The sequence below is a fragment of the Durio zibethinus genome, chromosome 18 (genome assembly GCF_047325235.1).
Source record: "Durio zibethinus cultivar Kanyao isolate XHJ-2024 chromosome 18, ASM4732523v1, whole genome shotgun sequence".
NCBI classification, from domain to species: domain Eukaryota; kingdom Viridiplantae; phylum Streptophyta; class Magnoliopsida; order Malvales; family Malvaceae; genus Durio; species Durio zibethinus.
In genome coordinates, this window is record NC_143179.1 from 23036855 (window position 1) to 23051482 (window position 14628).

The 14628-nt window shown below is 36.1% G+C and overlaps 2 protein-coding genes, 1 long non-coding RNA gene and 1 pseudogene across 5 annotated transcripts; 3 read left to right on the forward strand and 1 right to left on the reverse strand.

Moving 5' to 3' along the window:
• Positions 1-6: 6 nt before the first annotated feature.
• On the reverse strand, positions 7-3605 carry LOC149513897 (uncharacterized). Of its 2 annotated transcripts, none has more exons than XR_016330093.1 (5): positions 3472-3605; positions 2850-3373; positions 2607-2747; positions 1003-2509; positions 7-499 (listed from the first exon to the last, which is right to left on the reverse strand). It is a non-coding gene; the product is annotated as an uncharacterized LOC149513897 (long non-coding RNA). The 2 variants fall into 2 exon arrangements; XR_016330094.1 differs by lacking the exon at positions 3472-3605 and having other exon boundaries at positions 1003-1518; positions 2178-2509; positions 2850-2988.
• LOC149513898 (receptor homology region, transmembrane domain- and RING domain-containing protein 1-like) lies at positions 3186-6673 on the forward strand (annotated as a pseudogene). Its single transcript, XR_016330092.1, has 6 exons — positions 3186-3321; positions 3500-3730; positions 4146-4530; positions 5100-5193; positions 6158-6225; positions 6448-6673. The product of XR_016330092.1 is annotated as a receptor homology region, transmembrane domain- and RING domain-containing protein 1-like (transcript).
• Positions 6674-7387: 714 nt separating this feature from the next.
• Positions 7388-8509, forward strand: LOC111301088 (thiosulfate sulfurtransferase 18-like). The gene is made up of 5 exons (XM_089748022.1): positions 7388-7589; positions 7702-7781; positions 7892-7962; positions 8045-8098; positions 8191-8509. The coding sequence occupies exons 1-5, from the start codon at positions 7447-7449 to the stop codon at positions 8323-8325; spliced, it is 483 nt and encodes a 160-aa protein (XP_089604148.1). The 5' UTR covers positions 7388-7446; the 3' UTR covers positions 8326-8509.
• A 153-nt stretch (positions 8510-8662) lies between these two features.
• On the forward strand, positions 8663-14473 carry LOC111300107 (MLO-like protein 4). Its single transcript, XM_022895732.2, has 15 exons — positions 8663-9662; positions 9779-9836; positions 9936-10159; positions 10342-10458; positions 10559-10619; positions 10713-10819; positions 11276-11350; positions 11714-11799; positions 11995-12044; positions 12567-12607; positions 12727-12897; positions 12984-13019; positions 13486-13553; positions 13705-13765; positions 13843-14473. The coding sequence occupies exons 1-15, from the start codon at positions 9534-9536 to the stop codon at positions 14233-14235; spliced, it is 1677 nt and encodes a 558-aa protein (XP_022751467.2). The 5' UTR covers positions 8663-9533; the 3' UTR covers positions 14236-14473.
• The last annotated feature ends 155 nt before the right edge of the window (positions 14474-14628 follow it).

Sequence of the window (14628 nt, forward strand, 5' to 3'; positions counted from 1 at the left end):
GAATAACTTGGCAAATAGCAATTGAATTTAGTTTGGCATATATAAATGTACATGTGAATCTCGGTGTCTTGGAAGATAACCAGTACACTGCTTATGCCTGACCCAAACATGGTCAACCAGCAACAAAAGTTTTACAGGAACCATGCGTAGATACCTAAAGTTTCCGTAGATACCTAAAGTTTGTGCAGATGATGGGATGGGTAATTCTAACTAGTAATGGGTAACAATGATCTTTTCCATAACCAGGCCAGGAGTCATCACCATTCATGAACCGTTGATGACACTTCCAGATTTCAGTGTCATAGCTCTCTGTTATCCTGAAAGGTAAGCCATTGTCATCAATTTCCTCCAGAAACTTATCCAATGAATTACCTCCAGAAACTTATCCAATGAATTCCCTCGTTTAAAGCTGAAAAATATAACTTCAGAGTGCCCCGCATTTTTCAACAAGAGCTGTGTAATCCGAGCAAGATCTTTGTGGAATTCCTTGAAAAAGGTGCTGTGAAAAATTGGATGTCAAGCCAAGTACAAGAAATAAGATAAGCGCACCATAAAGGTGAGAAAATGTACGTTACTAGGTGCAAGCATGCGTAAATGTACCATATACAGGGACTTTTTGTCGATTAGTGAAGAAAACTTAGACATGCAGACATCCCCAGGTCACTAAAAATTGCAGCCAACAAATAAGCTTTACTCCAATAGCCTCACTAGATCAATTATAAAATTCTTGACTAGGAAAGAATAAGTATGGATCATGCAAATCAAAGGATGTGGACTGGCATGTACATGCTTAGATTGGATTGATTGTGACCAGCACTCCGGTGCTATCCATAGTAAAAGAGAAGAATAAATTTGCCAGTCACGAAGCACTTACAACACAGTCAATGGTAAGGCGTGTAGTCAATCCAAATTTGATGATTCTCTTTGCTTTCATGCATAATTAAAAAGATTGAGCATGATGCATTTGCAATTGAAAACACATGAGCAGATAAAAGGAATTACCGATCACTTGCAACAATGACATCAAAAGTGAGAGAGATTTGAAATTTCTTTCTTATGCCAGTGCAATTTCATGGACTTCACTCTTGTTTCACCAAATGCTCCAGAGTTCGCGTTAATATTTTGCTGAATATCTTCATGTTAAGTAACCTCAAAACATATATCTAAAGTGAATAAGAATGAAAGAAAAGGAATGACAGGGAGAACTATTTCCTCCACAAATAATATAACACAAAAGAACCTTGAATATCCCCTGTATCCAAGAAAATTAATAAATTCACATTTATAAGAGATTCAAAGACTAAGTCCAGAACGATCTATCAGTGATGCTTCTATTAAAATGATTAAGTACAACCATGCTAACTCATTAAATGCTGTTAGATCATAGAGAAAACAATAGTTACAACTCCAAAAAAGAAGAAAGGGCCCATAGCTGACCTGTTTACCAACAGGCTAGCAGATTTAAAGCCCAGATCAATCAGGGCCACCGTTAAAAACTTTGCTCGTCAAGTAACTAAGCTGTCAAAGTCAAAAGCCCAAAATCAATCAGGGCCACCATTAAAAACTTAGCTCGTCAACCAACTAAGCTGTTAAAGTCAAGTTCTCCATCATTACCATTTTCATGCATGAGCTCAAATCCATTTCAGACCATGAAAGTTGAAACCAAGTGAAGTAGCAATTTCATAAGTACAGTAAATGCAACAATTACGAATAGAATGCAACTCTGGACTAGCCCAAATTAACAGTCACATATCAACATCCCTCAGGTGTTTGCAGGTATAAAGCTTGGATATGTGTGGTAAATAAATTACGCAAAACATCCTAGTGAATTGGATCCCAGAAATGATCCTTTTCAACCAAATCTACTCTGAAATAAACTATCCAGCTTCTTAATATTTGTTAGTTACAAAAAGAGGAAGAATACATGCATATAGTTTTCAGTAATGTTCAAACCAACAAACCAAGTGTTATAAACAGAATCACAGAAATAAATCCCATCAAACACTTCGTGTAAGACTTGACATTAGAATGAGCCCTTCCAGATGGAAAACATGTTTTGCATTCTACAGTAGATTGGGACTTTACCAAGTCTCCCACTTTATACTGAAAAAGGGTATATGAGCAATATACCAGACCAGTTGACTATAAATAATCACAGGAAGAAATAGATCAATTACCGGGAGCAGCACATAGATCAAGAACATGATCCCCCGAGGAGATTTTCAAAACTAAGACAGCAGCACTAGAAGCAGTATCAATTCCATAGATCTCAAAGACCAAAACAATTTTGAAACAAATAAAAATATTGAAAGATATGAAAGAGTAAATGCCTGACAATCCTGACAAAATGCCTTAAAAGACAAAGAAACGAACATTAAAGAGTTAAACTTCACATTATAAGCTGCAAACATCTTTTACAACAGTTGTGTAGTATAAGGGGGAATAAAGTTACCAGAATCACTTTATATATGCAAGTGTCAGACAAACCTCTAGACCTTACCAACATTATCTGAATAAAAGCATAGACATCAAGCTTTTATCAATCAATCAAGGTAAGAAAGCTAAAATATAACCTCCATTATTGATATAATTGCTATATTCCTCACCTTTCCATCCTTTGAATTAGCAATCTTATCTGAATATCAGGTGGAAGAGAATAAAAACCAGGTCACCGATTTACTTTAAAAAGCTTATACTTCATCTCAGCTTCAATATCTTCAAATTCAGCTTCACTTCCAGGTTTCAACCTTTCCCAAAGAAATTTTAAAAAAAAAAAAAAACCACAATTAAAGCAGATAAAACAAAGGTTTGTGCTTGAGCTTTACTGATAAAACGAACTTTTAAGTTACCTTAGGAAACGAGGGGTTCAATCAGAGGCTGTATAAATTGAAGGGTCGATTCCATTTGCTTCAGGAAAGTTAAGGAACACTTCTGGCAATGGCAACTTCGAAATTTCCTCCATCATCAAACCAAAAGGTTGCCTAGGATTTAAGACCAGCAACGGTAGCAGAGTCCGTGAACTCCTAAGAAAAACATTTCCACTAAAACGCTCCGTATTATCGATTTAAAAGACAACGACGTTTATCCATAGCTAGTGCCTTCTCCAAGACGCCTATTTTATCCCCACTGTTCATCAGAAATCTGAAGCTAAGCTGAAAAGATGAAAAAATAGAGGAAAAAGAAAACCAAGAATGATAGAAATGAGAGAGGCTCTGCTTGGATTTTCTTTAGTATTTATTGCTTATTTCGTCGAATTTGATTCCGCTACCGTTGTCTTGAAGCCTTTCTCCATTTCCTTCCCCGACCTTCCTGCCAAATTCGGTAACTTTTCCTCTTCCTTCTCCTGTTTGTTTACTCGGAAAATGCTGGAAAACTTAACAAAATAAACCCTTTCAAGCTTAAACCGTTTTTGTGCTCTACTTTAAGCTAAAAACTCAAACTTTAAAAAGAAAAGGAAAAAAAAGTTTTAACCTTTTTATTTTTTTTGGGTGTTGTTTAGCTCGTGGCATGAATAACACAAGCGTTTGCGGTGCTCTTGAATTGGCGGATCCGTTGGATGCCTGCACTCGGCTTCGAAACGAATTCGGATCCAACAGAACTGACCCGATAAGGTTTGCTTTGATAATTAGAGGCGATTGTTCCTTCGAGGACAAAATCCGAAACTCTCAAAGTGTGGGGTTTTCTGCTGCAATTGTTTACGATGATAAAGATAGAGGCAATTTAGTCTACAGTAAGTTGATTTTCTGTATGATTTTCATTCAAAATAGTTGAATTTGAATAAAGTTTTAGAGAATTTTAGAAAATTGTATACTAGTAGATTAAATGAGGTATTATTTGTTTGAAGTGACGGTGAACCCTAAATAGAGGCAATTTAGTCTACAGTAAGTTGATTTTCTCTATGATTTTTCATTCAAAATAATTGAATTTGAATAAAGTTCTAGAGAATTTTAGAAAATTGTTTAATATTAGATTAAACGATGTATTCTTTGTTTGAAGTGATGGTGAACCCTAAATAGGCAATTTAGTCTAAAGCAACTTGATTTTCTCTATGACTTTTCATTCAAAATAATTGCATTTGAATAAAGTTTTAGAGAAATTAGAAAATTGTTTAATAGTAGATTAAATGAGGTATTCTTTGTTTGAAGTGATGGTGAACCCTAAAGGAATCAAAGTATTAGCAGTTTTCGTTTCTAAATCAGCTGGTGAATTTTTGAAAAAGCATGCTAAAAGAGGAGTGCTGCATATACCCGCTGCTGATTGGGAAGGCCTGGACAGTTTTTGCTATATATATCTTATCACTTGTTCTTATAGCAGCTTTCTTGGTGATAGCCTTTATTTCTCCCAGAAGCTTGTCGAGTTGTCGAAGAAGAAATTTAGTAAAAAGTGTGGATATTAAGATGGTTAAAGCTCTCCCTCGTGTTGTGTTTAGTTCTGCCCGTTTTAGTCAGTGCTTTACTGGAGAAACTTGTGCAATTTGCCTTGAGGATTATAAGGATGTTGAAATTCTTAAAGTTCTCCCTTGTCAACATAGTAGGATTTTGCTCCTGTGGCTTATCTCTAGCCTTTAATATTAGATTTGCAGTGCATGTTTACTGTGTATAATTTTTATCATTGTTTTACCTTCCATGCAAGGAATCTCTGTTCTGTTACAGGTTAGCTTGATGTTTTCATGAGTCGGGGAGGTCATTTGTTTATAACGTAGAAAGTGGAAGATATTTGGGTTTTAGTTTATGTTGATTTTCTTCAATGTGGAGTGTGCAGATTTGCACAAATTCAGAATATGAGAAAGAAGGAAGTGGACGAAATCTTTTAATGCGTAAAGCTATGGACCATTGGTTGTATCAAGGCACTGCTGTTTCTGCTTTCATGCATGTATTAAACCATTTTAGTTCGAAATTACTTTGACTTCACAATTTAATTAATCTTGTTCTACTGTACTATTGGCAGCATTTGTGAGAAAAGAGAGATAGTATTGTTGTTTGCAGACAGATTTACAAATTTAAAGCTTGTTTCCTCAATTTTTTTTATTTGAGTTTTTGTTTCCTTACTCTAGCATTATTGTGTAGATATCAGTTAATCAACATGAAAGTTGCCTGCAGATTTTCATTCAAGCTGTGTAGAGTCATGGCTAAGTGTGGGACTTTCTGCCCTGTATGCAAACTTGATATGACTACCAAAATTCCATATTCTGAGGTTAGTGAGCAAAGTCTTTAGTTGAATGTTTTGTGTTTAGTGATGCAGCTTTAATTTTTTCTCATTGAATATTCACATTGTAAAGTTACATACACTGTAACAGGCATGAGTCTATTTTTATTGTAAGCGGAATTGTTTATAAAGTCTGAACTTTAACCTATTGTAAATGTGAAATCATATGTAAATTGAAGGGACTACTACGGTGGCTCTTTGCAGATCAAAAGGAAGCGACATTTTGCACATACCCCCATGTCTGTCATGATATGAAGATCTGATGATTGGTAACTTTTATACTGGAACATTGCTTATTCTCTCTGATTTTACATTTATACTAAGCCCCATGAGCGTTCAATTAACTAAGTGCATATATAGAAGTTTCTTATGAAGGTTGGGGAATAGTTCTAAGCATTACTCTTTATTTGGCTATTTGCACAAATCTTGGTAGCTTGTTGAGCATCAGACATTTTTGCAAATTTAAATAAAAAGTACATGTAAATGATAAAAGCATGAATAAGATTCCTACATTCTGCTAAATGCATCATGAGGCTTATGCTTTTTATGACAAGTGTGTTGAATCTCAACCTTGCATAAACCAGCCTACTGTTAGCTTTTGTGCAGGGTTTGGCTGAGGCAATTCATTCTTAGCAATTTGAGATTGTAGAAAGGCCAGCTTTGCTTCTTAGTTCTTAGTCTTGGATATGGAAGTTTTTTTTTAGTCTAGCAGTTGAGAGTTGTAAATAGCAGTGGAATGAAATGTCCCTGTTAATATTTACTTGGCTAGAACTTGGTCTAATTGTGAAAGGATGGCATTTGGTGGTGGAAAATATTACTTGAATGGCCAGTCTTTAGCTTTGTTGCGTGTCATTAAGACATTTTATCTACATTCTTTCCTAAATTGCAGAGATAAGATTCTTGACCCAACACTTCTTACCATCACTGAAATACGTTCCTCTTCCCTTGACAGATCAAGGGGAGCAGCAGGCTTTAGAGTCAATAATTGAACATGATCATTTCGCTTGGTTTTCAAATTGGGTATGAAGTAAACATCTCTCAAATGGATTATATGAAGTATATAAACCCCTTTCCCCAGATGCCTTCGATTTTCTTTTTGTTTTCTTCCAAATGTTATGTCTCAGTCAGTGTGCCTTCTGCTCGCGAGGGCCATCCCTATCAGAAGTTTTAGCTACTCCTCTGTCCCTTCAAAGTATGGACAAAATGTTCGGGATGATGTTCATGTAGCCTTTTAATGTGCAGTCAGTAAAATTGTTGCAGTGTGCAGTGTGATCTCCAACAACGTTCTGGCCTGCGTCAAAGTGGTCCACAGTCATCGTGGCATCTAATTTTCAACCAAAAAGTCTAAAACCTAACAGTCTTCCTGGACGAAATCCCTGTAAATGAATCTTGGTTTAGTCCAAATGGCTGCAATTTTTAGAAGCCGTCTGTCATGCCTGTTTTTATAATAAAAAGCTTCTTGTTTCAAGATGGCTTTTCCATTGTTGCATGATTTGGAGGGACAAAATGAGAGAAAAGAGGAAGGTATACAATTTCAAAATGCTTATTGTGATCCTTTTTCTCCACCCTTAAGCATTTCGACAAAATTATGAAGATAAGCTCCCTGGTTGGAGGATGTTGATCCTAGTGTTGCACCTTTTTTTAAAGCGTAGAATTGGAAAAGCACGATAAACAAAACAAAACATCAGTGGGAGTCGACTTAACAAAACATCGAGTCCTAACAGAAAGATCGATGTTTGGTTACACTTAAACTTTTCAGATGACATCACCATGTATTTGGCATCGGAGTTGATGCAGTTAATACAGGTCGTTATCATTACTTCATCCCATAGAAAGTGGTTGAAAGTGCGGCGACAATCAGCAGCAGCGGTCAACGAGTATAATATTTCTTCTAGTAAACTTTAAGCAGTTTCGGCCCACTTTTTCCAAGGAAAAAAACAGCCGCAGGAACCGAGAAACAACGGCAGAAAGTCGGCAAAGCCTAATATGTGGCAAGCAAATTAGTATTCTTAAAGCAATCTCAGCCCACTTTTTCCATCTTCACCTGGTTTTCCCTGGGAAAAAAAACAAAGGAAACAATCGCAGGATTTGAGAAACAACGGCAGAAAGTCGGCAAAGCCCAACATATGACAAGCGACTTTAGCATCCTCCGGGGGCTCTCTTGATAAAAGGTGACTTTTTCCCATTTTGGGTTTAGGACAGCAATCTGGTTTCTAAGTATAGTTGGTGCAGAACTTTGACATGGGTATTTCTTTGATTGTCTTCCCTTGTGGTTTGTTTCTTTTTCTTCTTATCTTTTGCAGCTCAGGATCAGAAGTTGTTACCATTGATGTTAATGGAGCAAAAACCTTGCTTCAATCCGGCTATGGTTTTCTTGACGTCAGGTAAAAGGATTCTTTGACTCTTTGTTCACTAACAGGTTCTTAACTTATTGGTTTTTTCCTTTTTGTTGAAGTTACTCTTGAACTTGTGTTTGGGTATCATTTCTAATAACAGGACAGTGGAAGAGTACAACAAGGGACATGTGGATGCGGAGAAGATCCTGAACATTCCATACGTGTTCTTCACACCAGAAGGTCTAACTTTACTAAAAGCTTGTTTTTTTATCCTTTAAGTCTGTCGTTTCTACAGTATTAATATGTTTTTGGAATTAGTGAAGTGTAGTAATGCTGATTTTGAACTTCAGGTATGGAGAAAAATCCTGATTTCTTGAAGGAGGTTTCATCTCTTTGCAAGGAAGACGATCCTCTCGTAGTGGTAATTTTGAAACTATCAATTTCCTTTCTCTCTATAAAGACACTATGGGAGTTGAAAGTGGGCTAAGTCCTTTTTCTTACAGGGCTGCCAATGTGGCGTGAGATCCCTTAATGCAACTGCTGATCTTCTTTCAATCGTGAGTTTATATTCAATTTTAACTTTTAGACAGAACTTCCAAGTCCTTAAGCCCAGATCTAACCCAATCAACTGTACTAAATGATGTTGCAGGGCTTTAAGAATGTAAGCAACATGGGAGGAGGTTATTTTGCTTGGATAGAGAATGGTTTTCCTCTAAAAATAGAGGAGCCCATAAAGGTGCAGGAGCCTGCAAAAGTGGAAGAGGAGCCAAGAGAAGAGCTGTGATTGATTGTCATCTTGTTTATGTAGCAGCAATTCTAATAACAAATAAATCCCACGTGTAATTTCAACCGGCGAAAAGCAAATTTGTTGTTGTTTGCCCTTCTCTGTGTATGACTGTTTGGATTTGAATCCTGTTTAGTTTGCAGCCCAGTGTTAAATTATTTATGAAAACCTTGTTTTGCGGTTATATATTGGCTGCAAATTAATGCTTCCCTTGGCTTCTTTCTAAACCACTGAAGCAAAATAAATGCTCGGGTGCAATAATGAATATAGTTGAATTTCCCTTCCCCTTTTTTTTTTTTTTTTTGCGATTGTGTCAAAATTCAAGAGACATTTGTGAGGGTAAGGCTTGTGTGGTGAATTAAGCCACTTTATGAGCATGATCGGTTTAAATCAATCAGCAATCCATCTAATTATCATAGGATGATTTCATGATCAGCAAAACAACTAAGTATAGATAAAAATACTGACGGTCTACATTCGAATCAAATATAAACAAATGTAGTAGTCAGTATGAAACAAAGACTGCCCATCTTAAGAATGTAACTGAGCACTGTTTCACAAAAGAATATTTCCTGTAATGTCTATTTTTTTGGGTCTGATTCCCTGAAAGTTTTTACGTTATATTGATATCATAAAACTAGTATGGAAATCATGATGCTTTTCTATTTTTAATAATTTTCAATCTCGTCTTTCTCTTTTGCTCAATAGAATTAGAACGTGCCATCAATACACATGGTCATGGCAGTCCGAAAACATCATAAAATGAAGTGAATACTTTCTGAATCTGTGCAAAAAAAGGGTCCAAATCACGATTTCCAATTTTTTTATGATATTTGGAAATGCTTATGCATTGATCATGAGTCCTGACATGTAAAAGACTCAAACTTCTATTAGAAAATGCTATTAATGAAAAGACAACGCTGCACTTTCCAAATGTTCAAATCCTAACTGGTGACGATCTCGGTTGCTGGGGCCCAAGCCGTTGAACAGGCTTGTAAACAAGTTCAACGACCAATGCATGTGTTCTTAAATTCACTTCAGCTGGATTGGTCACAATTTTATGGCACAACCATAACCCCACCAGCAAATCTCTGCTATTAATTGAAAAGGCGATTTGAGTCTTGTTTTTCCATGTCTGCTTCAGGTCTGTTGGTCCATATACTCAATGCCCTGAAAGCAGAATTTGATTAGCTTTTTTGGGGATAGCAATGGAGAGCGGAGAGTTCAGAGAAGGGAAATCCTTGGAAGAAACCCCAACTTGGGCTGTTGCTACTGTGGTCACTTTAATGGTTTTTTTTGGTTTCCTGGTTCATCACTCTTTGAAAAAGTTTGGGGAGGTAAAGGCAATGTCACCTGTTTTTTATTCTCTGATCTCTCATGAATCTGAAGCCTCCAGCCTCCATGCTTGAATGTTTTTAATGTATTTGCATCTCCATCTTTTTTCAATTTATAGTGGTTGGACAAGACTAAGCGAAAATCTCTGCTAGCAGCCTTGGAGAAGATTAAAGATGGTAAAATTGGTTTGAGATTGATTTTGTTGAAGTCTTTGTTGTGAGTTGTGACAAGCAGAATTATTTTGGCCTCATTATATCAATCTTATCTGTGAGCAGAATTGATGCTCTTCGGGGTTCTCTCGTTGTTGATGGGTCATTGGATTGCATTTTTCGCCAAAATTTGCGTCAAATCATCGAGCTTGAATAGCCAGTTCTATCCTTGCGCAAAGGTTGGTGATCGATTAATGTCAGAACACATGATTGTTTCAAGTTCGAAATACTTGAACAACACGGTTTCCAGAGCGCAACAGACTACCAGGTGGAATGGCTATTGTCCTGAGGTACCCTCACTTCCTGCCATTTGCTTTAAATTGTGAGATGCTTGGACACTTTGATGCTTTGTTTGCTAAGTAATACGTTTTATTATTCTGTTTTCATACCCTGTTAAATCTTTTGTCCATTGAATATCACTTTAAATTTACAGTTTCAAGGAGTTCTTCACAATCTGTAATTTTCTTTCCAGGGTAAGGATTCTTTTGCTTCACATGAAAGCCTCGAGCAGCTTCACAATTTCATATTTGTGCTTGGAGTCACCCATGTTTCTTACAGCTTTATTGCCATCGCATTGGCGATGATTAAGGTTGATGCATCTCCTTAATGATACAAATCCCAATATGCACCTTAATTTTGGTCTTAATATTTGCTAAGAAAGCACTAAGTTTACAGCCTAGTTTTTGCAGATTTATAGCTGGAGAACGTGGGAGAATCAAGCCAAGACTATGGCTATTCAACATTTACAAGGTGCAAACGTTTCTAGTTCGTGCTAGACTTTGATTCTTTTCATTCTTATAGAGTATCAATCTCATCCATACTACATTATCCTTTTAAATCTAGATTCCTCACAAGCTGGACCAGTTGGTTTGAAAATGAGGCGACTAACTACTTTTATTTTTCACCATGTCTCCCATCCATGGAGCCAACACAGAGTTCTTGTTTGGATGGTATCCCTTCTTGAGATCTTGCATCTTTTACCTGGCACACTTGCTATAGGTTTTCATTATAATATACAAAAGCCCCTTTTTTTCCTTCTTTTTTACGGGATATAGTGGAGGTTTCAAGATATAGATATGTCAGAATTGCCTAGCCTTGACTGATATTTCTCTGTAAGATGAATAAAGCAATTGAAAATGTGCAGTTCTTGTTGTCAATATAATGAACTCTTTTGATACTTCTTGACGTTGCTGGCTCTATGCCACGTCTATCTTCAATTTTGTTTCTATTTTGATGATGTTGCTTAGAGATATGTGCTTGCAAGATCATCTCTCCAGATTACCTCTAACTAAATTTAGCTTCAAAGAATGTTCTTTTCCACCTTTTTATTTCTTGTAATTCCTGCACCCTTTTGTACCATTTTACTTTAACGTGATTTTGAACTCAAAATATATATTATCATGCAGCTTTGCTTCAGCCGCCAATTCTGGAGTTCTATAAACCAAGCTGACTATATGGCTTTGCGCTTGGGCTTCATTACTGTATGTCCATTAGGTTCAACTGGAGGTTTTGTTCCTTAGATCTCTTGATGTGTGAGCATATATTATTTAACTTTCTATTTTATATGCCACGGTTGTAAACTTTATCTTCACGTCTTAGGATTCCTTTCTTTTAAGGAGGGGGGGCTCCCGGGATGATGCATCTAAAGGAGAACACACAGGAGTTTGAAGGACTCTAATAAAGAAAAATATTTAGCTCTAAAGTTTCAGATAATTGTTCTTGGAAAACTATACTTTTGTTTTGTCTTAAAATATTTACTTTGCCAATTGAGTGTGAAGAGATTAGCATATGGTTAGATTTGGATAGTGAATTACTAATGTCCATTTTATTTGTATTCTTCTTAGACTCATCAACTTCCTTTGACGTATGATTTCCACAATTATATGGTTCGAAGCATGGAAGAAGAATTTCGCGATATTGTTGGCATTAGGTACTGTATCTACTGTGTTATGTGCATCGGTAACTATTTTGAAGTTATGGAATTAACCTTATGTCAAGAAATTAAGATAGTGTCCTTATGACTGCTATAGTAATAGTTCTACATAAAATAGAAGTGTGATTCATATTGGTTTTTCTCCTTCTATAGCAGCTGATTGATTTGGTTATATTTTGATTTCTTTTGCAGTGTGCCCTTCTGGATTTATTGCATACTATGTGTCTTTCTTGATTTCCATGGTAATTTTCTGTGTTTTCTGACAAACTAATACATATACAGGTTAGATATACTTTGCAGGTTCCACATCAAGCAGCCACCCAATATATTAGCTTAGCCTAAGCTGTTGTGGTGTTTGCTCTCTGCTGATGCATGTAGGCTAAGACACCATTTTAGCTGCCTACAGTTGTGCTTTTAAGTTTCTCAGACTTTTTGAAGCTAAAACCGGTAAAATGAAATTGTCATGAGGATAATTTTCCTGTCCATTGAGGTTTTTTGGACATCCATGGAAATTGAATGGCTCCTTGAGACATTAACTGAAATTGAATTAGACCTCAACTAAATTACACTTCTCTAATTTCCACTTTTTGTTTATATGCTAACAGCTAGCTGCTTCTGTAATTGACCATTTATTGTAATGGCTTCAGAAACATTGCAATTCTGTTCATGCATACATGCATCCCTTTCGCATTAATCACTATAAATATTTCTTGCTTGATATTGTCCTGAATTCAACTCCTAAAGGATTGATATTCTTTTGTCAGGAACCAATATTTACTTTTGGCTTTCGTTCCTTCCGGCCATTGTACGTCTTCATCATTGCATTGGGATTCTAACTATTATATAGACTAACAAGTCACAACTTACACTTTGCTGATTTTCTTCATTTTTCTTGTTCTTCCATATTGTTGACGTACATAAAAGTTGATACTGGTAATTGGTACAAAACTGCACCGTGTGGTGGTAAAATTAGCTGTTGAAATCATGGAGCACAATCCATTGGATGGTTTTCATCAGTTTAACCTGAGGGATGAACTCTTTTGGTTTGGGAGACCCAGGTTTATTTTATTGTTGATACAACTTATTTCATTTCAAGTAAGTGAAGTGATCATAACATTTTATGTGGCTTTCAATTGCATTGTTGAATTGAGTTTATCTATTAACATACATTTCTCTCGCAGAATGCTTTTGAGATGGCTTCATTCCTTTGGTCACTGGTAAGATTTATGTCGTTACGCTCATTTGACATATAGAGCATATCTTTAGATGTAGTTCAGAAATATTCTACGAAAGTGAATCTGTAATCATACTGCTGGCAGATTTTTCAACCCATTTCATAGAGAAAATTTTGAGTATCAGGCTGCAGAATGGCTTTTCAATATCCTAGCTTTGTGTTCTGGGACTTTATCCAGCTACAAATAGACAAGTTATGGAAATTCATGATTGAATTATTTTTCTAATGTTATTAGTCGCAAAATAGCACTTTCTTAAATTTGAACTTAGAAAAAAACAAAAAGAACACTTGTGTGAAATTTTGATGAAACACTCATTATCTTCTGCTTTATTCTGTTCGGTTACAGAAAAATATAGGTAGAGCAAGACAGGCTTTTCTGATTTTGTGGCTTATGATACTAGTAATTTCTGCTAGCCATTTATGGTGCTGATTCTGAGTTCTTCTTTCAGTGGGAAATCAAGGATCCTTCTTGCTTCATGGAGAATAAAGGCTTCCTCATGACTCGTTTGGCATTCGGGTATGATAAAAATATCACTGTGACATTATAACATGGTATTGATTTTGGTCCTAAATTTTTTCGAAGTGTTGATTCTCTGCTTTTCCATCAACAATTTGTTTGACTCCAACCACTAGAATCTCATATTGAATTTGATGGCTGGTTTATGCAGTATTATCTCCCAGTGCTGGTGTAGCTTTATTACATTCCCACTCTATGTTATAGTTACACAGGTTAGATCATTGATGTTTCTTCTTGTTCATCTCTCTCCCGCCCTCCCTCCCTCAGACATTGGTTTTTATGCTTGTAGATGGGTTCAAGGTTCAAAAAAGCTGTAGTTTCTGAAAATGTGAGGGATTCACTATCCAAATGGAAAAGAAGAGTGAAGGAAAAGCAAGGTTCCTCAGTTGCACTACTCAGGGAATCCCGCTCAACCTCATCCTTAGACTCAATGGGAACTGACATGAATAAAGCCTACAGCTTAGCCTCAAGCAGCACAGTTCACCGGACTCCAACAGAGAAATCGATACACGAATCGTCATCACCTAGAGGCAAGAAGAAGTTGAAGGCTCCACTCAGCTTTTACCTTGAGGATTACTGCTCTAATTATGATATGGATGCCCATGACAATGATGACAAATCTGATGTTGAAGATGAAATTCGTTTCATTGAACCTCGACGTTATTTTAGTTCTTCAGGTTGAAGGAAAAAAAAAAGATCAAAACTTCCAAGTGCAATAATCTTGTTTGTGTCCTGTTAGAGTTGTAAACTAGAAATTCAGACTATAACTACTTCAGGCTGGTTGTAAACCTTAATCTAGGGGGCTATATATCAAAGGTGTAACATTTCTTTCAATCTCTCGCATTATCACTAGTTTTGATTCAGATATTTATTTCTGTCGATCATGTAAATACAATTATTCAACACATACAACTTTTTTTTTATCGTCGTACTGTTTTTTTTATAAAAAAAATATTATGTTAAGGTAAAATAAATAAGAATGCAAGTATTTAGCAAAAAAAAAAAAGTACAAGAATCAAAAACTTACTTCTGCTCCTTTCTTCTAAACAATTTTCCCATTGTGCATTCTTGTTTT

Coding starts and splice junctions, on each gene's coding strand:
- LOC111301088 (XM_089748022.1), top strand. CDS start 7,447: ATGGGTATTTCTTTGATTGTCTTCCCTTGTGGTTTGTTTCTTTTTCTT. Junction 7,963..8,044: donor AAGACGATCCTCTCGTAGTG/GTAATTTTGAAA, acceptor TTTTTCTTACAG/GGCTGCCAATGTGGCGTGAG. Junction 8,099..8,190: donor CTGCTGATCTTCTTTCAATC/GTGAGTTTATAT, acceptor ATGATGTTGCAG/GGCTTTAAGAATGTAAGCAA.
- LOC111300107 (XM_022895732.2), top strand. CDS start 9,534: ATGGAGAGCGGAGAGTTCAGAGAAGGGAAATCCTTGGAAGAAACCCCA. Junction 10,459..10,558: donor TCGCATTGGCGATGATTAAG/GTTGATGCATCT, acceptor TAGTTTTTGCAG/ATTTATAGCTGGAGAACGTG. Junction 12,898..12,983: donor TACAACTTATTTCATTTCAA/GTAAGTGAAGTG, acceptor TTTCTCTCGCAG/AATGCTTTTGAGATGGCTTC.